The 25,790-nt window shown below is 35.5% G+C and overlaps 1 protein-coding gene across 1 annotated transcript in view; it reads right to left on the minus strand.

Moving 5' to 3' along the window:
- Positions 1–7,536: 7,536 nt before the first annotated feature.
- The window catches only part of LOC149780458 (uncharacterized), a 41,218-nt gene continuing 22,964 nt past the window's right edge, over positions 7,537–25,790 (minus strand). Inside the window, exons 4-8 of the mRNA XM_089937396.1 lie at positions 25,255–25,396; positions 24,359–24,533; positions 21,657–21,702; positions 15,930–16,046; positions 7,537–14,792 (exon numbers count right to left, since the gene is read on the minus strand). Coding sequence (XP_089793522.1) covers positions 14,013–14,792; positions 15,930–16,046; positions 21,657–21,702; positions 24,359–24,533; positions 25,255–25,396 — 1,260 coding nt within the window. The 3' untranslated portion in view covers positions 7,537–14,012. The remainder of the gene's footprint in view (positions 14,793–15,929; positions 16,047–21,656; positions 21,703–24,358; positions 24,534–25,254; positions 25,397–25,790) is intronic.

The following is a 25,790-nucleotide window of genomic DNA, read 5'->3' on the forward strand; positions in this document are numbered from 1 at the left end:
CAAATTCATGTCAAGATCTAGTTGGTCCTATTAGTGAAAATGGTGTCTTAGACATCCAATATGGCTACCATGACAGCCACTTTGCAAGTCTTTTTATGACTGCTTCTCTTAAACTTTGGTCCTGATGATACGGGTTTATGTTAAAGACTTCATATGAGGTCCAGTTGGTCATAAAATAAGATGTTGCCATTGACAACCAGTGTAACTTCCACAAATTGAAGATGTTGCCAATTGACAACCAGTGTAACTTCCACAAATTGAAGATCTTATCTATGTATTGAAGTTTTCACCAAAAAAAACTTGTGTTTGACGTGGAGATTTTCCTAAGGAATTGGTTCTGATTGGTCCAATATGAAGATGGCATATATCTAATGTCCATTGTGATAGCCATCTTGAATGTCTTGTTATCAGTACATGTCAAGAATGGGTGGTTGTACCAACATGGGCTTTGGCTGAAATTTTGACTTTAAATTGATCTCGGGTTGGTCCTGAATAAAATATGTGCACCTTACACATTCAGCGTCCTCTTGAAAATCTTGTTCACTACCCCACCTGATTGGATCATCATTTCAGCATTAAGTTTTTCACTCAAGAATTTTTGTAATGTTTAGTTAATTCCAAGCGAAAAACATCGCCAGGCTGACATTCAGAATGACTGTGATGGCATCCAGCTGGAAGTTCTTCTAATCTTCACTACTGCAAGGATTGATGCATCAGCAAGGGAATTTCACTAAAAGTCTTCAAATAATGTCTAGTTGGTCCTAGATGAAATTAGTACCAATCTTTTGTCCAATATGGCCACCACAGTGGCCAGCCAGAAATATTTTTATCAATGCTCCTGAATGGGTGGTCAAATTTACATGGATTTTCACAAAATGACTTCAGGCACTAAATTAAAATGGTACCAATCTGATGTCCAACATTGCTTCCAAATATTGTTTTAGCTTCTTAATGGATTTTTTTAACTGTACTTTTTAGAGATATGTCTGATGAACACCTTGAATGATATCAATTCAGTAACTTCCCCACCCACACCAATAAATATTCATTCTAGATATAACCAAACCTGGCATGATCTTACATCTTGCCATTGTCAGGCACTGGTTCAGTGATCTTATCTCAATAATATCAGATTAAATGTCAATGTTCATGACAAAAAATCTTACACTGCTATACCAGGTAATCGGTGACCATGTTTACTCAATCACAAGAATAGTTTTGATTCCATATTTGATATTTTGGAGTTCCTTGAGAATATCAGAAATGGCTTAAATAATCAGCAGTTAAAAAGAACTGTGTATCTTGGATTTATTGAAATTCATTGTGGCCAGTAGAATATCATCCACATTGAGAGACTCGTGTATTGATAATCACACTAATTCATGGACATCATGACAAAAGACGTGAACAACCTCAAGGATCCTTCTTGGACATCTTTAAAGTAGTTGCATTATTAAAGTTGTTCAATATATTTAATCAAACTGTCATTGTCGATGTTTCCTCTACTGATAACATGCACCAATCATGTTAATGATTTATAGGAGAGGTATTATGGTATATACTTGCTTAAACACAGATCTGCCATTATATAATATGCAAGCAGATCTGTGTTTATGCATTAAGTTTCAACTAAACAATTCCCATATTTCTTTGAGATACAGGTTTCTTTTTATGGACAGCTCCAATGGCATAGTGGTTAGAGCATCCTCCTCTGATGTGGAAGATCACAGGTTCAAAACTCTGGCCGAGTCATACCAAAGACTTATAAAAATGGTACTAACATTTAGTATTAGGACTGGACGGCCTAGTGCCAGTATTATGCGACTAAAGCTGTACCGGTCACTTTTTGCCATTTGTGCTGATACTGCATATAGCCGATTATTAAAATTGCTGAGACCGATTGTTTCAAGAAACCGCCTGTTCTACAGTTAGTGAAAGCACTAGCATTTGATTGACAAGTAAACCATGCCCTATTTTTGTTATAACTAACAATGCCGAAAATGGGTGCGGATTTATGTTAACAGTTCAAATGTGGTCTCGAGCTACCATACATGTGATAACTATTTCCCACTTTTTATATCCCACCTTATTTCTTATTGTTAACTCATATATGCAGATAAAACTCTTTACTAAATAACATATTTATTCCGAATTAGTTTTTTTGGGACACATATGCTCTGTGATACGTTTCTTCATACCTTCTTTTAATAATGGTAATCAATGCTTATATATACGGTACAGTAATGCCAGGTCAAGTTGACTCGTGTAAGTTTCATTGGTGGAATGGAGATCATAATCTGCATGTCGAGAAAAAATCTACAGCATTCAGTGGTCATTTGTGGGATTTAGGAAGCAATTCACTAACAAGCAAAGCATGTAAAGCGTGCCAAAAATAAATTTCTGAACTCCTGGTTGACGGAGATGTATTTTGAGAAGCTAGCCTTAAGGGTGGGGGAGGGGTATTTAATTCCTGAATGTGTGAAATCGACAGTCACATTATACGTCACTCATCTTACATTGCAAAGTACGATCATAGGGTTTTAGCATTAAAATGTCATTATCTAAATAAAGTTTCTTACAGAACTATTATTTGGAAAATATTATAAAATAGATTTGCTTAATACCTTGTGTTTCTATTAAAAAAAGAGAGACTGTAGGAAAGTAGATACTTTACATTTGATAATGCATTTATTTCAGGTGACAACAGTTAGACCTATGTACTAACCATCATGTGCAATGCAAAGACCATGGAAGTAGTGCAAAACAGTCATGTAAGGATTTATTTTGTAATATTATGGCTGTATTGCTTGTTGTCAATAAAGTAATATCTATCCCATCTTTTTCAATTTTCATTGGCATATTACATTAATAGTCCTGAAAAAATATTCACTACTTATTCTGGCGACATTTTTAAAAAATTGGCAACAAAATATTGAGATTGGCGACAGCTTTTGAAAAGCCAGGAGCATCCCTGTAATGTGTATGCTGGAAGTTCAACAGCCACATGAGGCCTCATTGGCTGGTTGGCTGCGCGTGTGTGTGCGATTAGGATTTTTAACGTAGCTTTAAAAAAATTCAGTCATATCGATACGATGTCTGCAATGTGGTAGTTTATAGAGATGTCTAGCACTGGGGCATCATGCCGCAGACATGTAGCATGATGTCCCACCCAGTCACATTAATGCTGAGCGCCAAGCGAGGCAGCTGTTAGTACCATTTTTGTAAGTCTTTGGCATGACTCGGTCAGGGTTCGAAACCCACGACCTCCTGCTTCCGAGGCAGATGCTCTAACCACTAGACCACCAGAGCGATGGTTGGCTGCTGTGAATGGGATGAGTGCATGCATGGTTTTGATAATTTGTTGTGAGCAGACAATCAGTGGCAATTTACAGCAGGCATGTTAAAAAGTATTTACTTTTAAGAATATACTGTCTTTAAATTAATCCCCCAAGTCAAATGTTTATTCCTTAATTTCCACTATTTAATTCTGATTTAAAATTCAAGCCATGTCAAGATGAATGTTATGATTAAATTTATATTTTGGAAATTTGTTTATATCAGTACCAATTACTTGTGCCTATACCAATTGTTCCATTAATCAGCCCGATTATGAGTATGGTTGATTAATCGGTACAGCTTTACTGAGTGGGACATCATGCTACACGCTTGCTGCATAATGCCCTAAAGGTAGACATATCTATAAACTGCCATACTGCAGACATCGCAGCAGTATGATGGCAAAATTGTTAAAGCTACGTTAAAAATCCAAATCACACACTTTTTATGCATCCAAGTATCTTGTTTCTCGCCTGTCAAAGTTGAAATTTTTTAATTTCATTAATCTCGTAGAATGTCTTAATTTTCATCAATTGAACTCAAATTTGGTATGACATTTTATAATAAGAAGCCCAAAGCCAAATTAAAGTATTAATATTTTCCACTCAAGTTTTTTGGCATTGTGGACCCTATTTGACATACAATCTTGCCCTTCATTTCCCATTCAGCCACTTTTGAAGCACTTCATAAAACCAGCTTTTGTATGAAACTTCTATTTCAGAAACAATTGATAGAATTTGATTTTCACTGTCCTGGCAAAACTTTCTTGGGTTTATCTTCAGCTTGGAACTTTAAGCTGTCCTTGCATCATACTTATGTTGTCCATCGCATATAGACACATTTCTTGTTTCTCCACCATTTTTGTACAGCATGATATGATTATCCTTTCTGTCTGACTCTTAACATTCTGCGATAAATCAAGTTCTAGGTTCAAAGGTATAGGTTAAGGACGGAAAGGTGGTTTCTGCACAAAAATTTCTTGACCATGTAACTTGACCAGAGTTTGTAGATGACTAGCACACTATATGTGGAAGAAAGCCTATTGATTTTGAGGTCAAGGTCACAGACTAAAAGAATAAACATGGTTTCTTCTCAATACCTAATTTCTACAGCACAGACCCGAGTTAAAGATTAATTCCAGGGTCATGGTCACTGTGGCAATAAAAAAGAAAGGTTTTTGCATAATGACTTTAGTTCTAGGATAGGCCTATTGATTTGGGGGGTCAAAAGTCTGAAGGTCAGGGTCATTGTGGTTCAAAGAAAAATAGGTTTGGCAGAATAATGTTTACTCTAGACCAAGTTCCTTGACCAAATGTTGAGGATGGCTGACACCAATTGTAATAAAGCATTCTATGGGTTCTTGGGACTTGAGGTCTGAGGTTACAGTAATTGCAAGTTTAATAAGAAAACTGCAACTTTCATTCAAGACTGCATATCTTGAGCCGAGGTCCATGTCACTGAGATCCATTGGTCAGTAATATCTAGAGTCAACCTACAAGTTCTTACACAGAGGACTAATAACATAGGGTGGGCATCAAATGTACTCTTGTTTTAATGTAGGTGTAGGAAATATTATGGTAGGTATGCAAGATCCATCAATGATCAGGGACTGTAAATCAGGTCACACGTCTTGAGACATAAAAATCATGACATTTTCAAATCATTCCAATTGGGCTTCAGAAATCTCACCTAAAGAGATGCCTTCCCTAACAAACAAGGCCCAAGTGAACATGATACGCCTCACATAACTGACAAGTGGACTTGCATTATTGAAATCAGGCCGAAGTGGACTTGAGATGACTTGCATTATTGAAATAGGCTGAAGTGGACTTGAGATGCTTCACATAACTGACATCAGGCCGAAGTGGACTTATGATGACTCGCGTAACTGACATCAGGCCCAAGTGGACTTGAGATGCCTCGTGTAACTGAAATCGGGCCTAAATGGACTTCAGATGCCTCGCGTAACTAAAATCGAGCAAGTAGCCTTTTTGCACAAACAGTTGCCTAAGTAATCAAGTAATTAGGTCCTTTTCTTTTGGGAAGCTATAAATTTATTTTTCCTAATTCACAGAACCTGATGCCAAATTTGATGGTGCATCTGCATCAATAACATGAAAGGCATTAATTCAAGCATCACTCAAATATGGTCCGACTCTGTTCAGCACTTACAGAGAAGTTCTAGCTGCTGCCATTATCTGATGGTCAGTTTCCAACATTTACACAAAATTAGGGTCTTTCATGACATGACTTTTTCTCTTAAATGTATTTGAAGCTGGTCCAATGACTTTGGAAGAAAACTTGCAAAAAACAAAAGGAAAAGTTATAGAGTGCAGAAGAAAGATTAGGCATGACTGATGCTACATAATGGACATATGACTATACCATATGCTAACATTGTGGCCAGGTGAGTTAATGAAAGATTAAATATATAGTACAGTAAATTCTTTCTATAGTAATATTCACTTCAACAGAATATGTATGGAACAAAATGTGTTCAACAGAAAATTAATCTCTGCAACAGAATATTCATCTTCCAACTCGTGCAGCAATTTCCTGGTAGCCAACATGCATATTTTTGTAAATATTGTTCTTAACATGGACACAGTCATTGATTGAAATTTGTGATTTTTATTCCGGAGATATTTATATACATGCCAGCCATTATGTTTTTGGTGTAATCTTTAGGTTTTTTCCCCACCAAAGTACGTTTTCCGCTATACTATATATGGATTACACTTTTCTGCTTCATTAAAGAACAAAAATAAAGCAGTAAAAGTTTTTGTCATTTGTTATTATCATCTCTATAATTTCATTCATAAATTTGAGAATATTCTTAAAATGGTAATTGCTGTGTAAGAATAGCATACACTTACCTTACTTGCTATTTATAGCAACTGTATATATGACCCCTTTCCAAGAAAACGGGTTATTTCAAAGGTGAACTCTGCCTAACAGATTCATTTTAATGATACGCTAGTTAGTTAGTGAACCAGTCTATATTTTTAAACTAAATGGCACAAGATGTTAAATGAAATGCTTTACGGTATGAGTTGTGGATGTTATATAATGAAAAATATTAGAACAGATGGATCTTTTCAAACTTCAAAACATGCAAGATCGGAAAAAGTGACAAATCATTACCACTTTACAAATTTAAAAGAAGAATATTAGAGTTTTATAATACAGCACCCTGAGTACCTGACCATGATTATTGCAAAAGTTACACATGTAGACCAGTTTAAGTGAGTGCTAAATATATAATTTTTCAGTATATTTTGTGTTTGTATTCTGATTTTAATCCATGTGGATTTTTCCATTTGTGACAAAAATTTAGAACAGCTAAAGACCAGATTAGTCTAAACAATGTATCTTTTTCATACATGCTGTAACTCTGGTACGTTATATATAGATTACACTTTAAACACCAAGATTACACTTTTTGCCACTTATAATAGCAATAATTACGCTTATGCCTCTCGGGGGGTGGAGGTGGCATGTATGGATATACCTGTAGATAGCATGTAAATATCTTATTCCTAGGAAAATGAGATTTAAAGGTATGAAGATATGCAAGAGACCTTACAAACCATTACAGTATATCAAATATTTAGTGTAGTTTACGTCCAAGTCGTTTTTTTTCTTATTTATTCATGATGTTTTGACCATGACACAACAAGAAGGATAACTCTTTTGAAATTGAATGCAAATCAGTACAACAGTGGATTTGTAAGTAGAGCAAAATTTCTGGAAATGAACTTGATCATTGTAATGCAAGTTGACTGTATTAATGAAAACATTATTTTGTCTGCAAACAAGACAACTAGTGTGTGCCTAATGTAGATTTTATTTAAATTGATTTAAAAACATGGCATTAGATTCTACTTCAAAATGAATTTGTAGTTACCACAAAGTGTTCTTGAAAGAGTCTTTACATATGAGGAGTTATGGTGACTCAGTGGTTAGCATGGAAAACTTGCAACCAAAAAGATGCAGGCTGGAACCAACCATAAGGTCAGCAACCGTGACGTGTCCATGGGTAAACCAATTTACTCCAAATGCTTCCACACTAAATAACCTACTTGTGCTGCTTTGCTATCAAATCACCTGCATGTGAAAAATATTTAGCGACAATATAGGTTGATACTGCCAGAAAAGTACAAAAGATAACTAAATCATGAGCATCATTCAAAGACAAAATGGAAACTATATATTTTTAATTCTTTTTTTTTGCAGAAAACAAAACATTTGGTTAAGAAAGACACAAATAAAAAAAACACTGACAAGAAGCAGAGAAAAATGCATTTGATGTGGCAGTTTAAATACAATATACCAATGCAATGGTTCAGATCTAATTTTCTGAAACTTGAAACACTTTAGGCACAGTCATAAATGCATGCTACCTTTCTTGCAACAAAGCAAAATGTACTGGAAATATCCATTTTTTAACATTTTATAGCCATATACATGAAAAACAAAAACATTTGAATATATGCTGCTAATTCCAAAAATGATATATTGGGCAGTCAGTTTTATATGCATACTGGTGTAATTATGGCACCACTTCATGAAGTTGACAGAATACTACAGTATTCAACACTTTCCTTCCATCTTCTACCATGTTTAAAATTGAAAATCCAACCAAATCAGGTCAGCAGCTTTATGCTGGCAAGACCTAAATTTGAAGAGTTTCGTTTTCAGTTTTCCATAAGAACTGTAGCCCTTAAAAGCCCTCTTCCTAATTGATTTCTGGAACACAATTTATTTTTTTTAATTTCGGCCAGATATGTAATGCTGCTTTTTACCAAGAACTTTAAAGAGTGTGAATTCCAACATTTTACATCAATTACTGGGTTTATGTCCCCTGATTTCACATAATTACTAACTTCAATTTCTTCATGATAACGTTACCAAAAATTCGTAAAATTTCACTAAATTTTGAAGCAGGTTAATATTTACGGGATCTTGAATGAGTTATGTTTCAATGGTTCCACATCATCATTTACAAAAAATATAACCCATTTTTTCCGTCTTCCCAACTTTGGTTTCCAGAACATGATCTAACCAATCATTGTTGCTTTTCAACCAAGTCTGGCATGCAGCTTTATATTATATGGATCTTGAATGAGTATAATTTATAACCTTTCAGAGCATTGTTTACAAGAGTAATGGCCCTTGATCACCCATAATCTAAGCATTGTTGAAATGCATCATTTTTGTCTTCTCAACCAAATTTGTTGTGCAACTTTATCCAGAATTCCACAATATCATTTACACGAGTTTTCCACCTACACTGTCCATCTCCGAAATGCTGGTTCCCATAACATCACTTTATACTGAATTACTCGATTTCAACTTTACACTAACAAGGTCTCATATAACTTATCAACATTCTATGACATGATTTTTTATTTTTCTAATATAAGCAAAAACAGCCATAGTTGATGGTGTATAAGCACCATCTGTATAAACTTTAAAAACCTATGCCTTTTGTCAAATGTGGTTCAGTTTTGTTTAGGATGCTTTCGAGAGCAATAAAGAGGTTTTCGTTCTAGCACTGATGGCCTTATCGGATGGTAAAAACTGAAAGAAAATTGAGAGGTATTAAAGCCAATATGCTTTCTACCAAGCTGGGTTGAAATTGGTCCAGTGGTTTTTAAGATGTTAAAGAAAATAGATCATTTTGGCAGATGATATAATGCACACTGGATGAAGAACCATACCATAAGCTCACTTTTATGGCCAGGTGAGCTAAAGATTAATTAGAAGCTACAAACTGGAGCTCTGAGCAGGTGAGCTAAAGATGAATTAGAGAGTACAAATTGGGGCTTTGGGCAAGTGAACTAAAGATAAATTAGAGGCTACAAATCTGAGCTTTGAACAAGTTAGCTAAAAACAAAATAGAGGCTACAAACTGGGGCTTTGGCAGTTGAGCTAAAGATAAACTAGAGACTACAAATTGGGACTTTAGGCAGGTGAGCTAAATGTTAGTTAGAGACTACAAATTGGTTGGTATATTTGTTATTGGAAATACTGTGCATCACTGACAAGAATTCTAGAGTGCTGTATCGTTTCAGCTCCACTGAAGCATATTGAATAAACAAAACAAGTCACTAGAGTGAAACATAGGCCAATGCAACCTCATTGTGCCTGGGATCAGAGGTACCATCCACAACGAATTCTTATGACTATGTCCCTAATATGCCATATTCAATGTAACATCAGTACTGTGCATTTAAAATGAATTCTAAATTGGCATAATTTCATAAGGTTAAAGGTTAACTACCTTTCTTAAGGATGGCCATTCTAAAATCTAGAGGATTGTTCTCTCTCCAAAAAATACAGAAAAAATCCTTTCTTGTAAACAAAAGACAATTATGTAATGAGAAAATAATGATGCTTAAGGCAGGTTATAGTAGCTATTGCCCAAATACATGTTTGGAATGACTGGTGTTATTGTGTAAGGTTTGAGATTGTCAGGGCATAGGCATTAAAGAATCTGTAAGAAAACATTTAGACATCCCTAATTATATGTCCTTTGTACTGATGTGTCTTCTTATTATTCACTTTAAAAAAAGTAGCTTTGCATATCAATTTGTTTTTAAACTTATTAAACTTGTTTTCAAAAAATTATTACTTAGTTTAGAGAACTTTTAAACAGCATTTGTGTTTAAGTTTTCCACAACACAAAAAAAACCCCAACAGAAACGTGGCGTTCACTGCCTAAAAACTGACCTAAATTAAAAAATGGGGAAAAGAGATGGAAAGAAAGAATGACAATGGTAGCAATATCTACCTTATCACTGTTGTAGTCGGACAATAAAATAGAATAATTATTACATCAAACTAATTGGGCATGATGATATTTTATCACATTTTTCACTTTCAAATTGTTACTGACAATATTTTGGCATTATGGAATATATGAATCATTACTATAAAATTAACACAGCTAGTGTTGAATCAGTTTTATAAAATTAACACAGCTAGTGTTGAATCATTATTATACAATTTAAACTGCTAGTGTTGAACTATTATACAATTATTACAGCTTAGTGTTGAATAATTATTATGCAATTAACACAGCTAGTGTTGAATCATTATCAAGCAATTAAGACAGCTAGTGCTGAATAATTATTATACAATTAAGACAGCTAGTATTCAATAATTATTATGCAATTAACACAGCTAGTGTTGAATCATACAATTAACACAGCTAGTGTTGAATCATACAATTAACACAGCTAGTGTTGAATCAGTTGTATACAATTAAGTATACAAAAAAGAGAGCTAGTATTGAATTATTATTATACAATTAACACAGCTAGTGTAGAATCATTATTTATGCAATTAACACAGCTAATGTACAGTAACAAATTTTAATTACCAATCTAATGTGCTTATCATTTCAAGTCTTTTAACTAATTTGCTAAATGCCTGCTTGTTAAATTCATGGACCTACTAGAAAGAAAAAAGAACTTCAACTAACAAAGCCAATCCAGCCTGCCATCTGGGGACAGAAACTGATATGCAGAATTCAAGCAACAACTGAGGATCTCAAATGGGTAATATTTTAATATTTATTTAAATCATGAGTCAAAATCTGCTACAGTCTCGTTTCATCTGTGGTTGCCTGCAATAACATTTCCTCACTTTTCATTCTTAGAATATATATATATATATATATATATATATATATATATATATATATATATATATATATCCAGTCACTAAAAGCCTAAAGAAAACCTGGGAAGGTTGACCCAATATGATCTTTCTTGCTGAATAAATGCAACAATCTGATTTTCTCTTCCAAACAAAAAACTTATCAATTGAAAAGAGGTTAAATTTATGTATAAAAAATTCTTTCTTTGGCTCATTGATAACTTATTATTATAATTATTATTCACATTCATAAGAAATAAATATTATCGCCGGCAGTCAAAGATGACAAAAGAGTTGCGCATATTTTCACCCATGACTTGCAACACTGATTATAAGGTTCCAGTTAACTGGGTTATAAAACGGAAGAATGTTACTCTTCAAACATGATATAATTCTGTGTTGTAAATCAACTGGCCAAAAAGATGGATCTCTAAAATCACCCATTTCTTCCTTACAGTCTATAAGAAGCAAACTTGGTTTTTGTTTGGGTTACCAGAGACATTTTTCCAGCCCCAGAAAATAGGCTTTCTAATAAACAATAGAGCTTTGACTTGTCTGAAATTATAATGTGTGGGGAAATATGAACCTGATCAAATTACTATGATATTTACAACATGATGAAAACAATGATTTTTAAAAATAAAACTGAACCCTGTGTAAAAAAGGTAACATCATTAAACAGGTAACAAACCTTGAAACATTGGCAAACGTTTTGAAAATAAAAACAAAATTACAAAAAATTACAAAAATATAACATTTAATTATCTTCATTTATGGCATTAAATCCCATGATCTCATATGGGACTACAATTTCAACAACCAAGGAATAAGACAAATTTAAAGTTACTGAAAGCAATTAGGCCCCCCAAAAATGGATGTGTTATCATAGTTACCAGACTAACCCTCCTTTTAACTGCAGACTATCATTTTTTTTTTAAATCTGTAAAACAGAAAATACAAATGGTGGGGAAAATAATTATTAAAGGGTTGCAACTACAATCAAAGTTAATTCAGGTTGCAAATAACAATTTTATTCAAGTTTATGCTTCATTTAAGTCCATCCACACTCCATCCACACCAAAAAATTAGAGTTTATATCGACCTACCCACTCTACTTTTTTTAACATAACCAGAACCGCATTTTTATATTTGGCCTTGCCACATAAACTTGTAAATAAGTAAGATCCTACTGGAAACTACATAGGTCCAGATCTGGATTTATGCTTTTTGTTAGGAGTGATCAGTAGAATAAACAAAGACCCTGATCTGCCTGTGCATTATGCAGCAGCTGAACAGGGTCTATGATCTTTATAAGATAGTATATCAGATAATACCTAGGATGAATTTCTGAGATGTCTGCGGCGCATTCTGCACATCCAGTGGCAGGACAAAGTACCCAACAAAGAGGTTCTAGAACGTGCCAACATGAACAGCATGTTCTCCATACTCAGCGAGAGGCGCCTTTGCTGGCTCGGCCATGTCAAGAGAATGGACCCAGGTCGCATTCCCAAGGACCTGTTATATGGGGAGTTAGCAGAAGGTGCACGACCAACTGGATGACCACATCTGCGCTACAAAGATGGTTGCAAGAAGGATATGAAGACAGCAAACATCAATGTCAATGACTGGGAGAGCTGTGCAAACAACCGTTCCAGCTGGCATCTAGCTGTCAGGCAGGGAGTTCAAAACGCAGAGGAAAAGAGAAGAATAAAGCAAGCTGAAAAGAGAGCTAAAAAGAAGGATAAGCAAAAGCGTACTTTGGAGCTATGCCATCGTCTCACGTAGACAGATGGATGCCAAGATATCAGATAATACCTAGGATGAATTTCAACCTAACTCGACTGAATATTAACAGTCAATTACTGAGAAATGACCTTGATTATCTGACTTGACCTCAATATCAACAGTAGAGAAATGTGCATCTAAAGTTTATATCAGTCTGTCTGGTCCTCAAGTTTTCTTCATTTTTATCTTTGAAAAACATGAATATACCAGCACAAACAAAACAGGAACCAATAAACATTCCTACTCTGAGAAGACGACAAAAAGAAACAATTAAACATTCAAAAAAGCTAATAGGAAAGGACCAATTAACATTCCAGCTCTGCAAAGTTGACAAAGAAAGGACAATTAAACATTCCAACTCCAAGAAGTTGACATCAAGGGACAATTAAACATTCCAACTCCAAGAAGTTGACATCAAGGGACAATTAAACAGCCAACTCCAAGAAGTTGACATCAAGGGACAATTAAAGTCCAACTCTGAGAAGATGACATCAAGGGACAATTAAACAGTCCAACTCTGAGACTCTGAAAAGAAAACTAAGATATAAATGGTACAAAAAAATACCATTTTTTCAGATTCCTAACAGTTTTAATAAGAAATAATAACTCACCCTGACAAATAAATCTCTTACAATGCCACTGCCAGATGTTTTCCAAGGTCAGAGGAAGACTTCAGTAACAATGGTGTAAAATAGACAAAGACCAGGGCTTAGAAAATAGACTACAGCTTAACATTTTATCTTCAATCTTTATCTATGTTTATTTCTAATAATACCAGAGGCTTCCCCAAGGTTTGGCATAAATAGCTGATTACATTTCATGTCAGACGGGATGCAAGATTTAAAAAAGGACAGGTAGAGATGGACTAGTGGATAAATGTACCATGTTACACTTATAGTAACTTTAAAAGACAAAAAAGAACAAATATATGTGCAACACCGAAGATCAGAGAGCTATTTCATACCAGAAACAAGCAAGATCTATACATTCATTAACACTTTAAACCTCAACCGTTTTTCAAAGCAAAGACAAGTTTAACAGTCTCTACATACTCCTTTTCAAATGGATCCACTGCACACTGAAATAAAACAGAATGTTGGATTTTCTGTTTAAAAATTGATGTAAATAGTAACACAAGACCAAATTTCTGCATATTTTGTGCATTCATTTTCTTCACTGAATTAAAGTGAATGGTCTATTCACAGTCCTCCATTTTCTTTTCCAGTCTATTTACTTTCACTTAAGACTCGTTTTAGTGCATATGTTTCTAATGACAATGTTTCTGCATGAATACCATTCAACTGATTTTCAGCCCCTTTAGGTTCTGCTTGATCCAAGTTCCATGACTCTTTATGTATGCCAGTGTTATCCTTTTCATTGCCAGAAAGCAATGGAGCAGATGTGTCTGCTGAAGGGAACATTTTCTTTAGTCTATCACTTCTATTTAACTCTGCATTATTATCCATAATCTTTTCAGCTGAATTTGAATCTTCAGAACTGTGTGAACTTGTGTTCCACAATCCAGACTCTAGTGCGTTAACTGAATGATCATGGGAAGGCGAAGACTCCAAGGATTCTGAGCTTTTCCTGCACAAGCTATAGTTCAAAGGACTTTCAGTGCTATCACTGTCAACATCAAAAGACTCTCTCAGAATTATCTCCCTTGAATTGTTTACACTATGAGTTCTCTCCCTTCCATCAGTTGCTCCATAATTAGTTTTCCTTGTACCACGTCCAGTTTTGATGATGTGTGGCCCAAATGATGAAGTTCTCTTTGAACTCTGATTCCATAGTGGATTTCCATATCCATTTAAATGTGAATAGTTTCCTTGGTTAACTTTGGAATAATTTTTATAATCAAATTTATCAACATCCATTTTAAATGGATTATGATAACTCTCTTCATGTCCATCCCCTGAAGTTGTGTCCACTGTTCTTTTGTAACCAACCGACGTCAACCAATTTCTTGTATGAGCCATTTTGAGTAAGCCACCAGGTTCCGATAGCTGAAAACGAAACAGAAAATGTGTGCTCATCACATTCAGTCTTAAACACTAACATACAGTAACACCTGTTTGCACAGAACCAAGGACATTTCCCCATTATGGACAGGTCTTCTGTGTATATATAAGTAAGATATGTTAGCAAAGAAAAGGGGTCTATAAAAAGTGCCCTTTATATAAAGTACAGACTTTCTTTTATATAGGAACTAAAGTAGCTAAGACGATTAAAAGCCAAAGTTGTAATCCAAAGTTCACAGGTTAAGGCACCACCAAGATTGGCTTTTTTTTATGCGTCTTAGGGATACTCTACTCCGATTTCCTCAGGGTGATACAGCTTACTTCATTAAAAATATAATTAAAACCATCCTACCAACCTTCATATATAAAATCCTTTAAACAGAGATGACAGTTCTATAGACAGCCTTGATATAATTTTAATATAGTTGTCCTTATATGCTGATGCTCTTTACATGTTTTATTTAACTTCAGGTGTAATTTTAGTCACATAATTTTCACCACCGTGTCCTTCATACAGATGTATTTTATATGTAGGTATCTTTTATATGAAGGAGTAATTTATAGGAATGTACCATTTATATAGGTCTTTATATGAAGGAGTCTTGTTCATGTTGGGGATGTCTTTTATAAGAAGGAGTCTTTGACATGTGTCTTTGATATGAAGGTGCTATGACTTGCATTTATATGTAAGTGCCCTTTACATGTTTTTTTCATAGGTTTGAATCATCCATATGGAAGTACCCTTTATATGGCCATGATAATTATAATTCTTTATATGAAGGTGTCATTTATATGATCAGGATGTCTTTTATATGGAAGTGCCATTTATATGACTTGCAAGGTGCCCTTTACATGGATGTGTTTCATAGGGTTGTGTCTTCTATATGGAAATACCCTTTATATTGAGATGTCATTTATATGTAACATATATACAGATTCTACCAAAGGATGTGTCATTTATATGGATGTCTTTTATAGGAGGTGTACAAAACAAATGATTCCATAGGAGTTCCAAAACTGCAGTAAAGTATAAGGCAAGTGTTTGCTAGTACTGGTTGTTGTTACATCAGTAGTTACTGCAAAAATTCAATGTTGTCATTGTGACATGGAATTTGCACGTACCTGCATTTGGCCAATATCAACGTTTTCACAGCCCATTCTTTCTCTTGGCAAAAACTTAAATCTCTCATCATCTGTTTGTTGTTTCCGAGGCCGACCTCTTTTGTTTGGAATGAACCCCTGTAACGACAAGCACATAAAATCACTTGGATATTCTTGCAAATTATGGGATGTGTGCAAAAAGATAATGACATAATGTTTATAATGACTTGTGATTATCAAGACATTAATTTGTACAACACTTATGTCATCCTCAGATTATATGCTTACTGTCTGATGGCTCACAATGTATACATACAAGTTTAACAATGTATACATATAAGTTTAACACAATGTATACATATAAGTTTAACACAATGTATACATATAGGTTTAACACAATGTGTATATATATATATATATATATATATATATATATATATATATAAGTTTAACTCAATGTTATAAGTTTAACACAATGTATACATATAGGTTTAACACAATGTATCTATATATATATATATATATATATATATATATATATATATATATATATATATATATATATATATAAATTGAACTCAATGTATACATACAAGTTTAACACAATGTATACATATAAGTTTAACACAATGTATACATATAGGTTTAACACAATGTATACATATAAGTTTAACTTAGTGTATACATATAAGTTTAACATAACGTATACATATAGGTTTAACACAATGTATACATATAAGTTTAACTTAATGTATACATGTAAGTTTAACACAATGTATACATATAAGTTTAACACAAGTGCAAATTGTATAATTCACCAGCAGATATGGGCCTATGCAGTTTATTAGGTCTAATCAGAAGAACAATGAACAAAACAGATCTGCTGGCTCATGCATTTGCATATCTGGATCTGTGCTATCTGCAGTTCGAACTGACCTATACACAAGTATATACAGTATGTATGCCCTTCAAAGTGTGCAAAATATACTTGATGGATGTAACTTGAAAGTACTATAAAACATTCACATTCTCTCATTTTATCAAACAGAAACAGTTCACAAGAAACATGCAACAAACTGATGGATACCCTATATAAAGAAGAAACATGATCAACTACCTCTAAGATCATCCTTATGGTATTGTTGCAAATCATTTCAGCACCTTGCAAACAATATTACCAAAATACATGAATCTCTATGATCTCCTATCATTAATTTTGCATTAGTGTGGAAGACTTTATCTTCTTAAACTTTTAGGTAGTTCATTTTTAAATCTTTTGGGACTTAACATTTTTGCTACCACTACACAGCCCCTTTTGTGCTGAGGTAGTGTAAAATGCCACAACATACCCCCTTTTGTACTGAAGTACTGTATAATGCCAATACATAGCCCCTTTTGTGCTAAGGTACTGTATAATGCCACTACATAGCTACATAAATAAGAATTCCTTCCATGACAAGGTGACTCTTATGTATACATAGCCCTTTTCATGTCGAGGTACTGTAAAATGCCACTACATAGCCCCTTTTGTGTCAAGGTACTGTAAAATGCCAATACATAGCCCCTTTTGAGCTGAGATACTGTAAAATGCCACTACATAGCTACATACATAAGAATTCCTTCCAAGACAAGGTGACTCTTATGTATACATAGCCCTTTTCGTGTCGAGGTACTGTAAAATGCCACTACATAGCCCCTTTTGAGTCGAGGTACTGTAAAATGCCACTACATAGCCCCTTTTGTGTCAAGGTACTGTAAAATGCCACTACATAGCCCCTTTTGTGCTGAGGTACTGTCAAATGTTACTACATAGCCCCTTTTGTGTCAAGGTACTGTAAAATACCACTACATAGCCACTTTTGTGTCGAAGTATTGTAAAATGCCACTACATAGCCCCTTTTGTGCTGAGGTACTGTAAAATCCCACTACATGGCCCCTTTTGTGCTGAGGTACTGTAAAATGTTACTACATGGCCCCTTTTGTGGTGAGGTACTGTACAATGCCACTACATAGCCCCTTTTGTGCTGAGGTACTGTGCAATGCCACCACATAGCCCCTTTCGTGTTGAGGTACTGTAAAATGCCACTACATAGCCCCTTTTGTGCAGAGGCACTGTAAAATGTTACTACATGGCCCTTTTTGTGCTGATGTACTGTAAAATGCTACTACATGGCCCTTTATGTGCTGAGGTACTGTAAAATGCTACTACATGGCCTTTTTTGTGCTGAGATACTGTGCAATGCCACTACATAGCCCCTTTTGTGCTGAGGTACTGTGCAATGCCACTACATAGCCCCTTTTGTGCTGAGGTACTGTGCAATGCCACTACATAGCCCCTTTTGTGCTGAGGTACTGTGCAATGCCACCACATAGCCCCTTTTGTGCTGAGGTACTGTGCAATGCCACTACATAGCCCCTTTTGTGCTGAGGTACTGAGCAATGCCACTACATAGCCCCTTTTGTGCTGAGGTACTGTAAAATACTACTACATAGCTACATACATAAGAATTCCTTCCATGACAAGGTGACTCTTATGTATACTGATATTTCTAAGGATTTTTTAATACATGTATTCAAAATGTGCAAAACAAAATGGATCCATTTAACTCAATATCACCTCTACATGAATAACTCATGCACAACAAAAACATACACTGCACTATATGTAATTTGTTCTAAACATAATAATTATGGCCCAAAAACAAACACTGCACTATATGTAATTTGTTCTAAACAGAATAATTTTGATGCATTCTGCTTGGTTTGTTAACATGGCTAAAAACATCAGGCAATGAGCCCAAGTGTGCAGATCTAACACCCCTTAGTTACTCCATCAAGTCATTCCCCCGTAATTCTCGCGGAGGTGGAATTGCTGTCATCACAAAGAACTCCATGATAAAACGTCTTAACTACACCACAACATTCTATTTCGACCACACATCATTTGAACTAGTCCAAACCACACTCACACTGGAGCAAAGGTCAGTCCATTTTTTCTGCCTATACCGCCTTCCTCCTAGTAGAAAAAAACAAGCTGGCTGACTCTCTCTTTCTGGAGCAGTTTCCGAATCTCCTGGACTATGGAAATTCGATAGGTGGCAACCTGTTTATTCTTGGAGATTTCAACTTTCACTCTGACTGTCCCAGAAACTCAAATACATCAAAACTCACAGATTCCATTAATGTTTTCAACCTCAAACAGTCAGTTAACCAACCCACCCATAAACATGGTCACATTTTAGACTGGATTCTTCATAGACCTGATGATAACATTATATGGTCCTCTCTGGTATCCCATGACCTTGCATCAGATCACCTCTGTATTGTATGCCATCTTGACGTATCAGTCCCTAACCCTCCACCTTTATCTGCTACTAAGAGAAACCTCCGTATGATAAATAGAACCAAATTAATGCATGACATCCAAGCTAACCTAACAACTTGCTTACCTCCTACCGCAGAATAACTCGATAACTGCGTTCATTGCTTGACAAACATGCTCCAGCTACCAAGTGCAGAGTATCAATTCAAAAGTGTTCTCCATGGTATAGCAGTGTTAAGGACCAGCTTTGCACTGCTAAAAGAGACCACCGTAAAGCTGAGAGGCTCTAGCTTTCCACCAGACTCACTATTCATAAGCAAATCTACGAAGTCGCTAAGAAGAATGTCACAAATATAGTCCATGCAGCGAAATCAGCCGACTACACTACCAAGATCATGGAAAGTTCCAGCTGCAAAGAGCTCTTTGAGATTACTAACAAGCTAATGTCAAGGAACAAATCAACACCACTTCCAACTACCTTCTCTCCAGTTGACCTTCCGGACATGTTTGCAAATTTCTTCCATGACAAAGTACAAACCATTAGAGATAAGCTTGATACCACAATTTTAATTCACTCGTCGTCACCATACAGTTGGGATACAGAATTTGAGCGGCAACCATTAGCAGCATCTGAACCTGTCTCAATGGATTTCGTACATACAATCCTGATGAAGAGTGCAACAAAGTCATGTGAACTTGATCCCATAAACATCACTGCTGCTTGAGTGCTTAGATCCAGTATTGCCTTCACTAACTGATGTTATTAATACCTCTCCCCCATCCGGGGAATTCCCATCATTTTTCAAAACTGCCATTGTAAAGCCTCTGCTGAAGAAACCAACACTAGACCATACTGATTTAAAGAACTACCGCCCAGTTTCTAATCTCCCATTCATATCAAAAATCTTAGAAAAGGTTGTTCTATCCCAGCTTGTATCTCATCTAAATTCAAACCGTCTTTTTAGCAATGTACAAGCTGAATATCACCATTGCCACAGTACTGAAACCACTCTTTTAAAAGTAGTTAATGACATTCTCTCTGCGTTGGATATCGGAAAGATTACAGTCCTCACCCTCCTTGATTTGTCTGCAGTATTTGACACAACAGACCATGATATATTACTTTACCGTCTCCAGCATGTATTTGGCATTCATGATACAGGCTTACTGTGGTTCAAGTCCTACTTGGTGAACATGACACAAATTGTATCTGCAAATGGAATACACTCTAGCCCAGTTGATCTATGTTGTGGTGTTCCAGAGGGGTCTGTTCTTGGACTTGTTTTCTTCATTCTGTACACTCAGTCGCTCGCAAGTGTCATAGATCATCATCCAGTGTCTCACCAATTGTACGCTGATGACACCCAAATATACAAATCTAGCCACCCAACGGAAGTTGATGCTACCATCCAAGGTGTAGAGAGGTGCATTTCTGATGTGAAATCATGGATGACATGTAACAAGCTGCAGATGAATGATGATAAAACTGAGGCCATTCTGATCACAACACAAAGACTTTCTCATTCACATCCTTTACCTCAAACAATAATCAGCAACGCCAACATTACATTCACACAATCAATATGAAACCTAGGTGTTACTCTGGACAGTACCCTCACATTCCACCAACATGTCATGAACATATGCAAGGCTGCATATCTTGAGCTGAGACGCATCAGCTCAATTCGCAAATATCTTTCAGTTGATGCCACTAAAACACTTGTGTGTTCATTAGTACTTTCAACACTGGACTACTGTAACTCAATTCTGTCTGGTTCATCTCAATATCTACTCCAGACACTTCAAAAAGTTCAAAACACAGCTGCTCGGATCATACTTAGAGTACCACGATCAGAGCACACCTCCCCGCTGCTCTGTATCCTACACTGGCTATCCATTCGATCCAGAATCAAACACAAAATTTGTTCTCTGTGCTACGTTTCACTGTCGGACTCTAGTCCAACATACCTATCTGACCTCACCCATGTGTACTCACCAGCAAGATACTTACGCTCCTCTTCTGACAATCGTATACTCATTATTCCCACTATGAAAACAAAGTCATATGGCCAGCGTTCTTTTGCATACCAGGGCCCAGCAAAATGGAATGAATTGCCTACTGAACTTAGACACAAAGATACAGTGATCACATTCAAGAGAGCTCTCAAAACTCACTTATTTCGACCGCAAGAACAAACTTAAAGACCTAATAATGTTTCCTACCTGAAATATTCTCAGCATGTTTTTTATTTTTTTATGTTTTTCTAATTTCATGGTGTTTGTTTTTGTAATAACATTATTATATGTTTTTTATCTTATAGGTGTTGTCTAATGTTGTAAAGCACTTAGAGCTTCAAAAGATTAGGCGCTATACAAAGTCCTCATTATTATTATTATTATTATTATTATCATTATTATCTGTTTACCTGCTTGCTCATTCCCTCAATGAAATCCACTCCAAAGAATACTGTAGTAAACAGTGTTAAGGAATTTTGCACGAGTACATAAATGAATTTCAAAATCACAACTTTTGACATATATAATAATTATTGTAAATCTCAAAATGTATGTCTCAAATACTGGAAGGATAAATATTTACTCTCATGGATATTTCTTCTTCTCCACTGGTTTTGTCTACACTTTTACTGACACCACTTTGAGTTACCTCCCTTTGACAGCAAGTAAAAAATATAATTATATACCTCAGACTCCACTTCTTTCACGTACATATCCACGGACATATCCTCTCTTAAATCCTTACTCCAACTCATCCCCTCTTAAATCCTTACTCCACCTCATGCCCACCTAAAACCCTACTCAGTATTTTTGTTTATTAAAAATCTTGCAAAACTGTGCCAACGCAGCCTATTGTATAGTCAGAATTTTTAAAGTAAGATCGAGTCAAGTGTCATGACATATAGACCAGGCCTACAAAGTCACAGACAGACAGAGAGAGTGTGTGTCTTACAAATATACAATATATGAAATTCTTTAATCTCAAGAAGAAAATTGCTGATATTCAACCCCAAGTCCAAGTACACATTGATGAGAATTAATTACTGGGTCAATGTACTGAGGTTGATGCTACACATTAGCACACGCCTACATTAGAAGCTTTGTATCATCCGTTTTGGGGAGTTGTGTACTTGGTCATGGAGTACTGAGATTGCTACGTGTGAGCAAGGTGATGGGTGCAATAACCCCATGACTTGGGTTTCAATAGTACTTACTACAAATTTAAGTCGGCCCCACTTCAATTTCAATGCATATCGCTTAATTGCATAGCAAAAGTATGGTCCCATTTTTCATTTTAAATATATATGAATTCTGGTTAAATTCATACTCCGTTTATATGCATAGCTTGGGTCCAGTCCCGAGGCTATGCATATAAGCAGAGTTGACTATATATATATATATATATATATATATATATATATGTGTGTGTGTGTCCAACAGGACTGATTCATTGACTAACAATAAAATTTGCAAATCAGACACTGGGAGTTTTTCTGCTAAAAACCTCAAAGTTAGGGTTAATAAATACTCCAACTCGTGCACATTTATTGACTTCTTACATGTTAAGATGTATACAGGTGTGAAACTGCCTTCGGGCTTCTGAAATTGGTACAATGTAACGCATATAAAGGAACAACTTCTTACATGTTAAGATGTATACTGGTGTGAAACTGCCTTCGGGCTTCTGTAATTGGTACAATGTTACGCATATGAAGGAACAACTTCTTACATGTTAAGATGTATACTGGTGTGAAACTGCCTTCGGGCTTCTGTAATTGGTACAATGTTACGCATATGAAGGAACAAGTTCCCTGACTCAATCAGACTATTCAGTTTCATGAAAAAAAAGAGACCCCCAACAAAAAGTGAAGTCATTTTTAAAAAGACAATCAAAAGCAAAATTGAAATCATTTCTATTCAAATTATAATGTATGCCAGTATGACTGGCTCTGTACTAATCCAATGCAAAAATAATGAGTGGAAAGTTTGATTGTAACAGCAAACCTTTCCACCCCCACCCCCAACTTAAATGGTTATATTCCAAAACTGGAGTACAGCTGAAATACATGCTGGCTATGACAGCAGTAAATACACACATCAAGACAACATTTCTGGCCACATTTTAAGGAATAAAACAAGGATTGTGCCAGACTTTAAGCATATTTGTAATCCCGTAACTATGATTCTAAAATGTGATGGAATGTGGACATATACAGGAGTTTTTCAAAGAAAATGCACGAGAGAAAGAGACAAGAGTTGTCAACAGCTCACACATTTGATGAAGCTCTAGCTTACAACATTCGAGTCTGATCAATGAGACTGATTTGATTTACCTACACATACTGTATTCACAAGGGACGGTTCCACATTGATCTCAAAACATCTTTGCACAAATCATTACAGACTGAACAAGATGCCACCGTTACATGCATATGCATTTTTATAAATTAAAGTTCATTCATATGTGAATCCATTTATAGTACTATTATGCCAACCATCCATGCTGACTATTTACACATTATTTTCTGTATACCATGCTTTTACATTCAAATGCACTTGATTCTAAATATCTTCAGTAGTAAGTCCTTCATCCTTTAGAAAAATGGGCAAGGACTGGTGCATACCACACCTGCAAATACATAACCAGTAAGCAGAACAAGTGTTCTGCCACTAATCTGCTGGCCATAAGCATTTGCTGGCATTAAAATGGAATGCAGGCTACTCATAACATTTTCAGCACACAAACATTCAGACAGTGTCAGGAATTTAAGCTCACATATAAAGTATCATCAAAACTTTTATCACAACTTGGAACCAATCAGATGCCAGATTACCTCTTTTATAAATTAACCGCTCATATAAATTTGTCCAAGAAATCTATGGGTATCTGGGTACTGTAATCTCACATGCAAAGTTTCATCACAATATTTTCAAATTATACTACATCATGGAGGGTGGGAGGCAATGTTGAAGGAATCACTGCATGCATAACATAGACAAAGCTGCCACACCAAACTCTCTATTTCCAACTTGCCTGGTGGGCTAAATATAATGACATCTGAACCACAGGAAATAAGCTCCCCATCAACCAAACATCATATGAAAAGGATATGTTTTATATTTTCCCTTCCTCTTCATTTCCACATCAGGATAGAGAAATCTGATAGCACGATTACACTGACTCCCCCAGTGCTTGACCTCAGATTCTGAGAACTTTTCTATCAACATGTTCAGGACCTGGTCCCTTGACACTCCATGATACATATTTCCAGTCCATGTCAGCACAGCTGCAGTGACAAAATTAACCAGTAAAACAGTAGAAGGGAATATGAATATAGACCAAACATTAGTTCCAAATCCCCACCCCACCCGACCAAGTGCAAAGGTTCAATTCAGACCAGTACATGCAGCAGTTACTTTCCTTTTATATTACAATCCTATTGAATCATCATCATACATGCTTGATCTGGTGTTTCAATCCATAATTCAGTATTGCGCACATAGCTTGGAACTATTTTGATGTTTTCAGTGACATTTTGTTCTTATATGCATCAAAACTCAAGCATATACAAATTACAATTTGTTTTCAATTCCAAGCCAAAATATTTGGATAGTCTGAAAATGGGGTTATATAATAAATATAATACCACAATTATGTTTTCCTCCTAGTTAGCAGAAAGAACTCATATCTTATGGCATATAAATACATCTTGGCCTGATGACCTCAACATAGCCATATGCCATGTTATTTCATTTTTTATGCATACTTTGAAAAACACCTGGACATCTCTGTACATTTATTATATATATCCTCATGTCATATGAGTATTTCATTAATTTTTTATTTAACCATGTCCATTTATTCCAATAAACTCCAATTACTTTTAAAACATGTATTATGATATTCTGCTATACTTTGTATGATGTTACCCAAATGTACCTCTATTTCCATCTCTCAAAAGGAGCTGCCTGAGTAAACAAACTTAGCAGATTTTCTGGGTCACTTACTTGGCAGATATTCCAGTAATTTTTCGACATCTTGGGACATATCTCGCAGAGGCTGGTAACCAGATGACACGGTCTCAGCATCACTTAGATCTTCTGCTGTTTCAGTGGTGGCATCAACCATATCAACTCCAAAGAAATAAGTTGTGTTTATTGTCAAGGATTTAATAACACATAGGAAAGAACATAAAAGAACTCTCCATACATTTTAATTCTATTTTTGCACTGCTTAAGAAAGGTGGCTTAAGATACATAAATGTGCATACATCTTTTCCTCTAAGTCAGGGGAAGAACTACATGTTACAAAACATGAGACATTCCTCAACATACCCTTCCATGACATTACACTTTCACTTTTTTCTGACTCAGAAGATGTGTATGCTGCTCGTTTCTCTATCAAGACATGACCTATTGGCCTTGCCCTGGCTAAAGTGACATTTGATATCTATCTAGACATGACCTATTGGCCTTGCTCAGGCTAAAGGGACATTTGATATCTATTTAGACATGACCTATTGGCCTTGCTCTGGCTAAAGTGA

The sequence above is a fragment of the Sinohyriopsis cumingii genome, chromosome 16, assembly GCF_028554795.1.
Source record: "Sinohyriopsis cumingii isolate HCF-2022 chromosome 16, ASM2855479v2, whole genome shotgun sequence".
NCBI lineage: Eukaryota > Metazoa > Mollusca > Bivalvia > Unionida > Unionidae > Sinohyriopsis > Sinohyriopsis cumingii.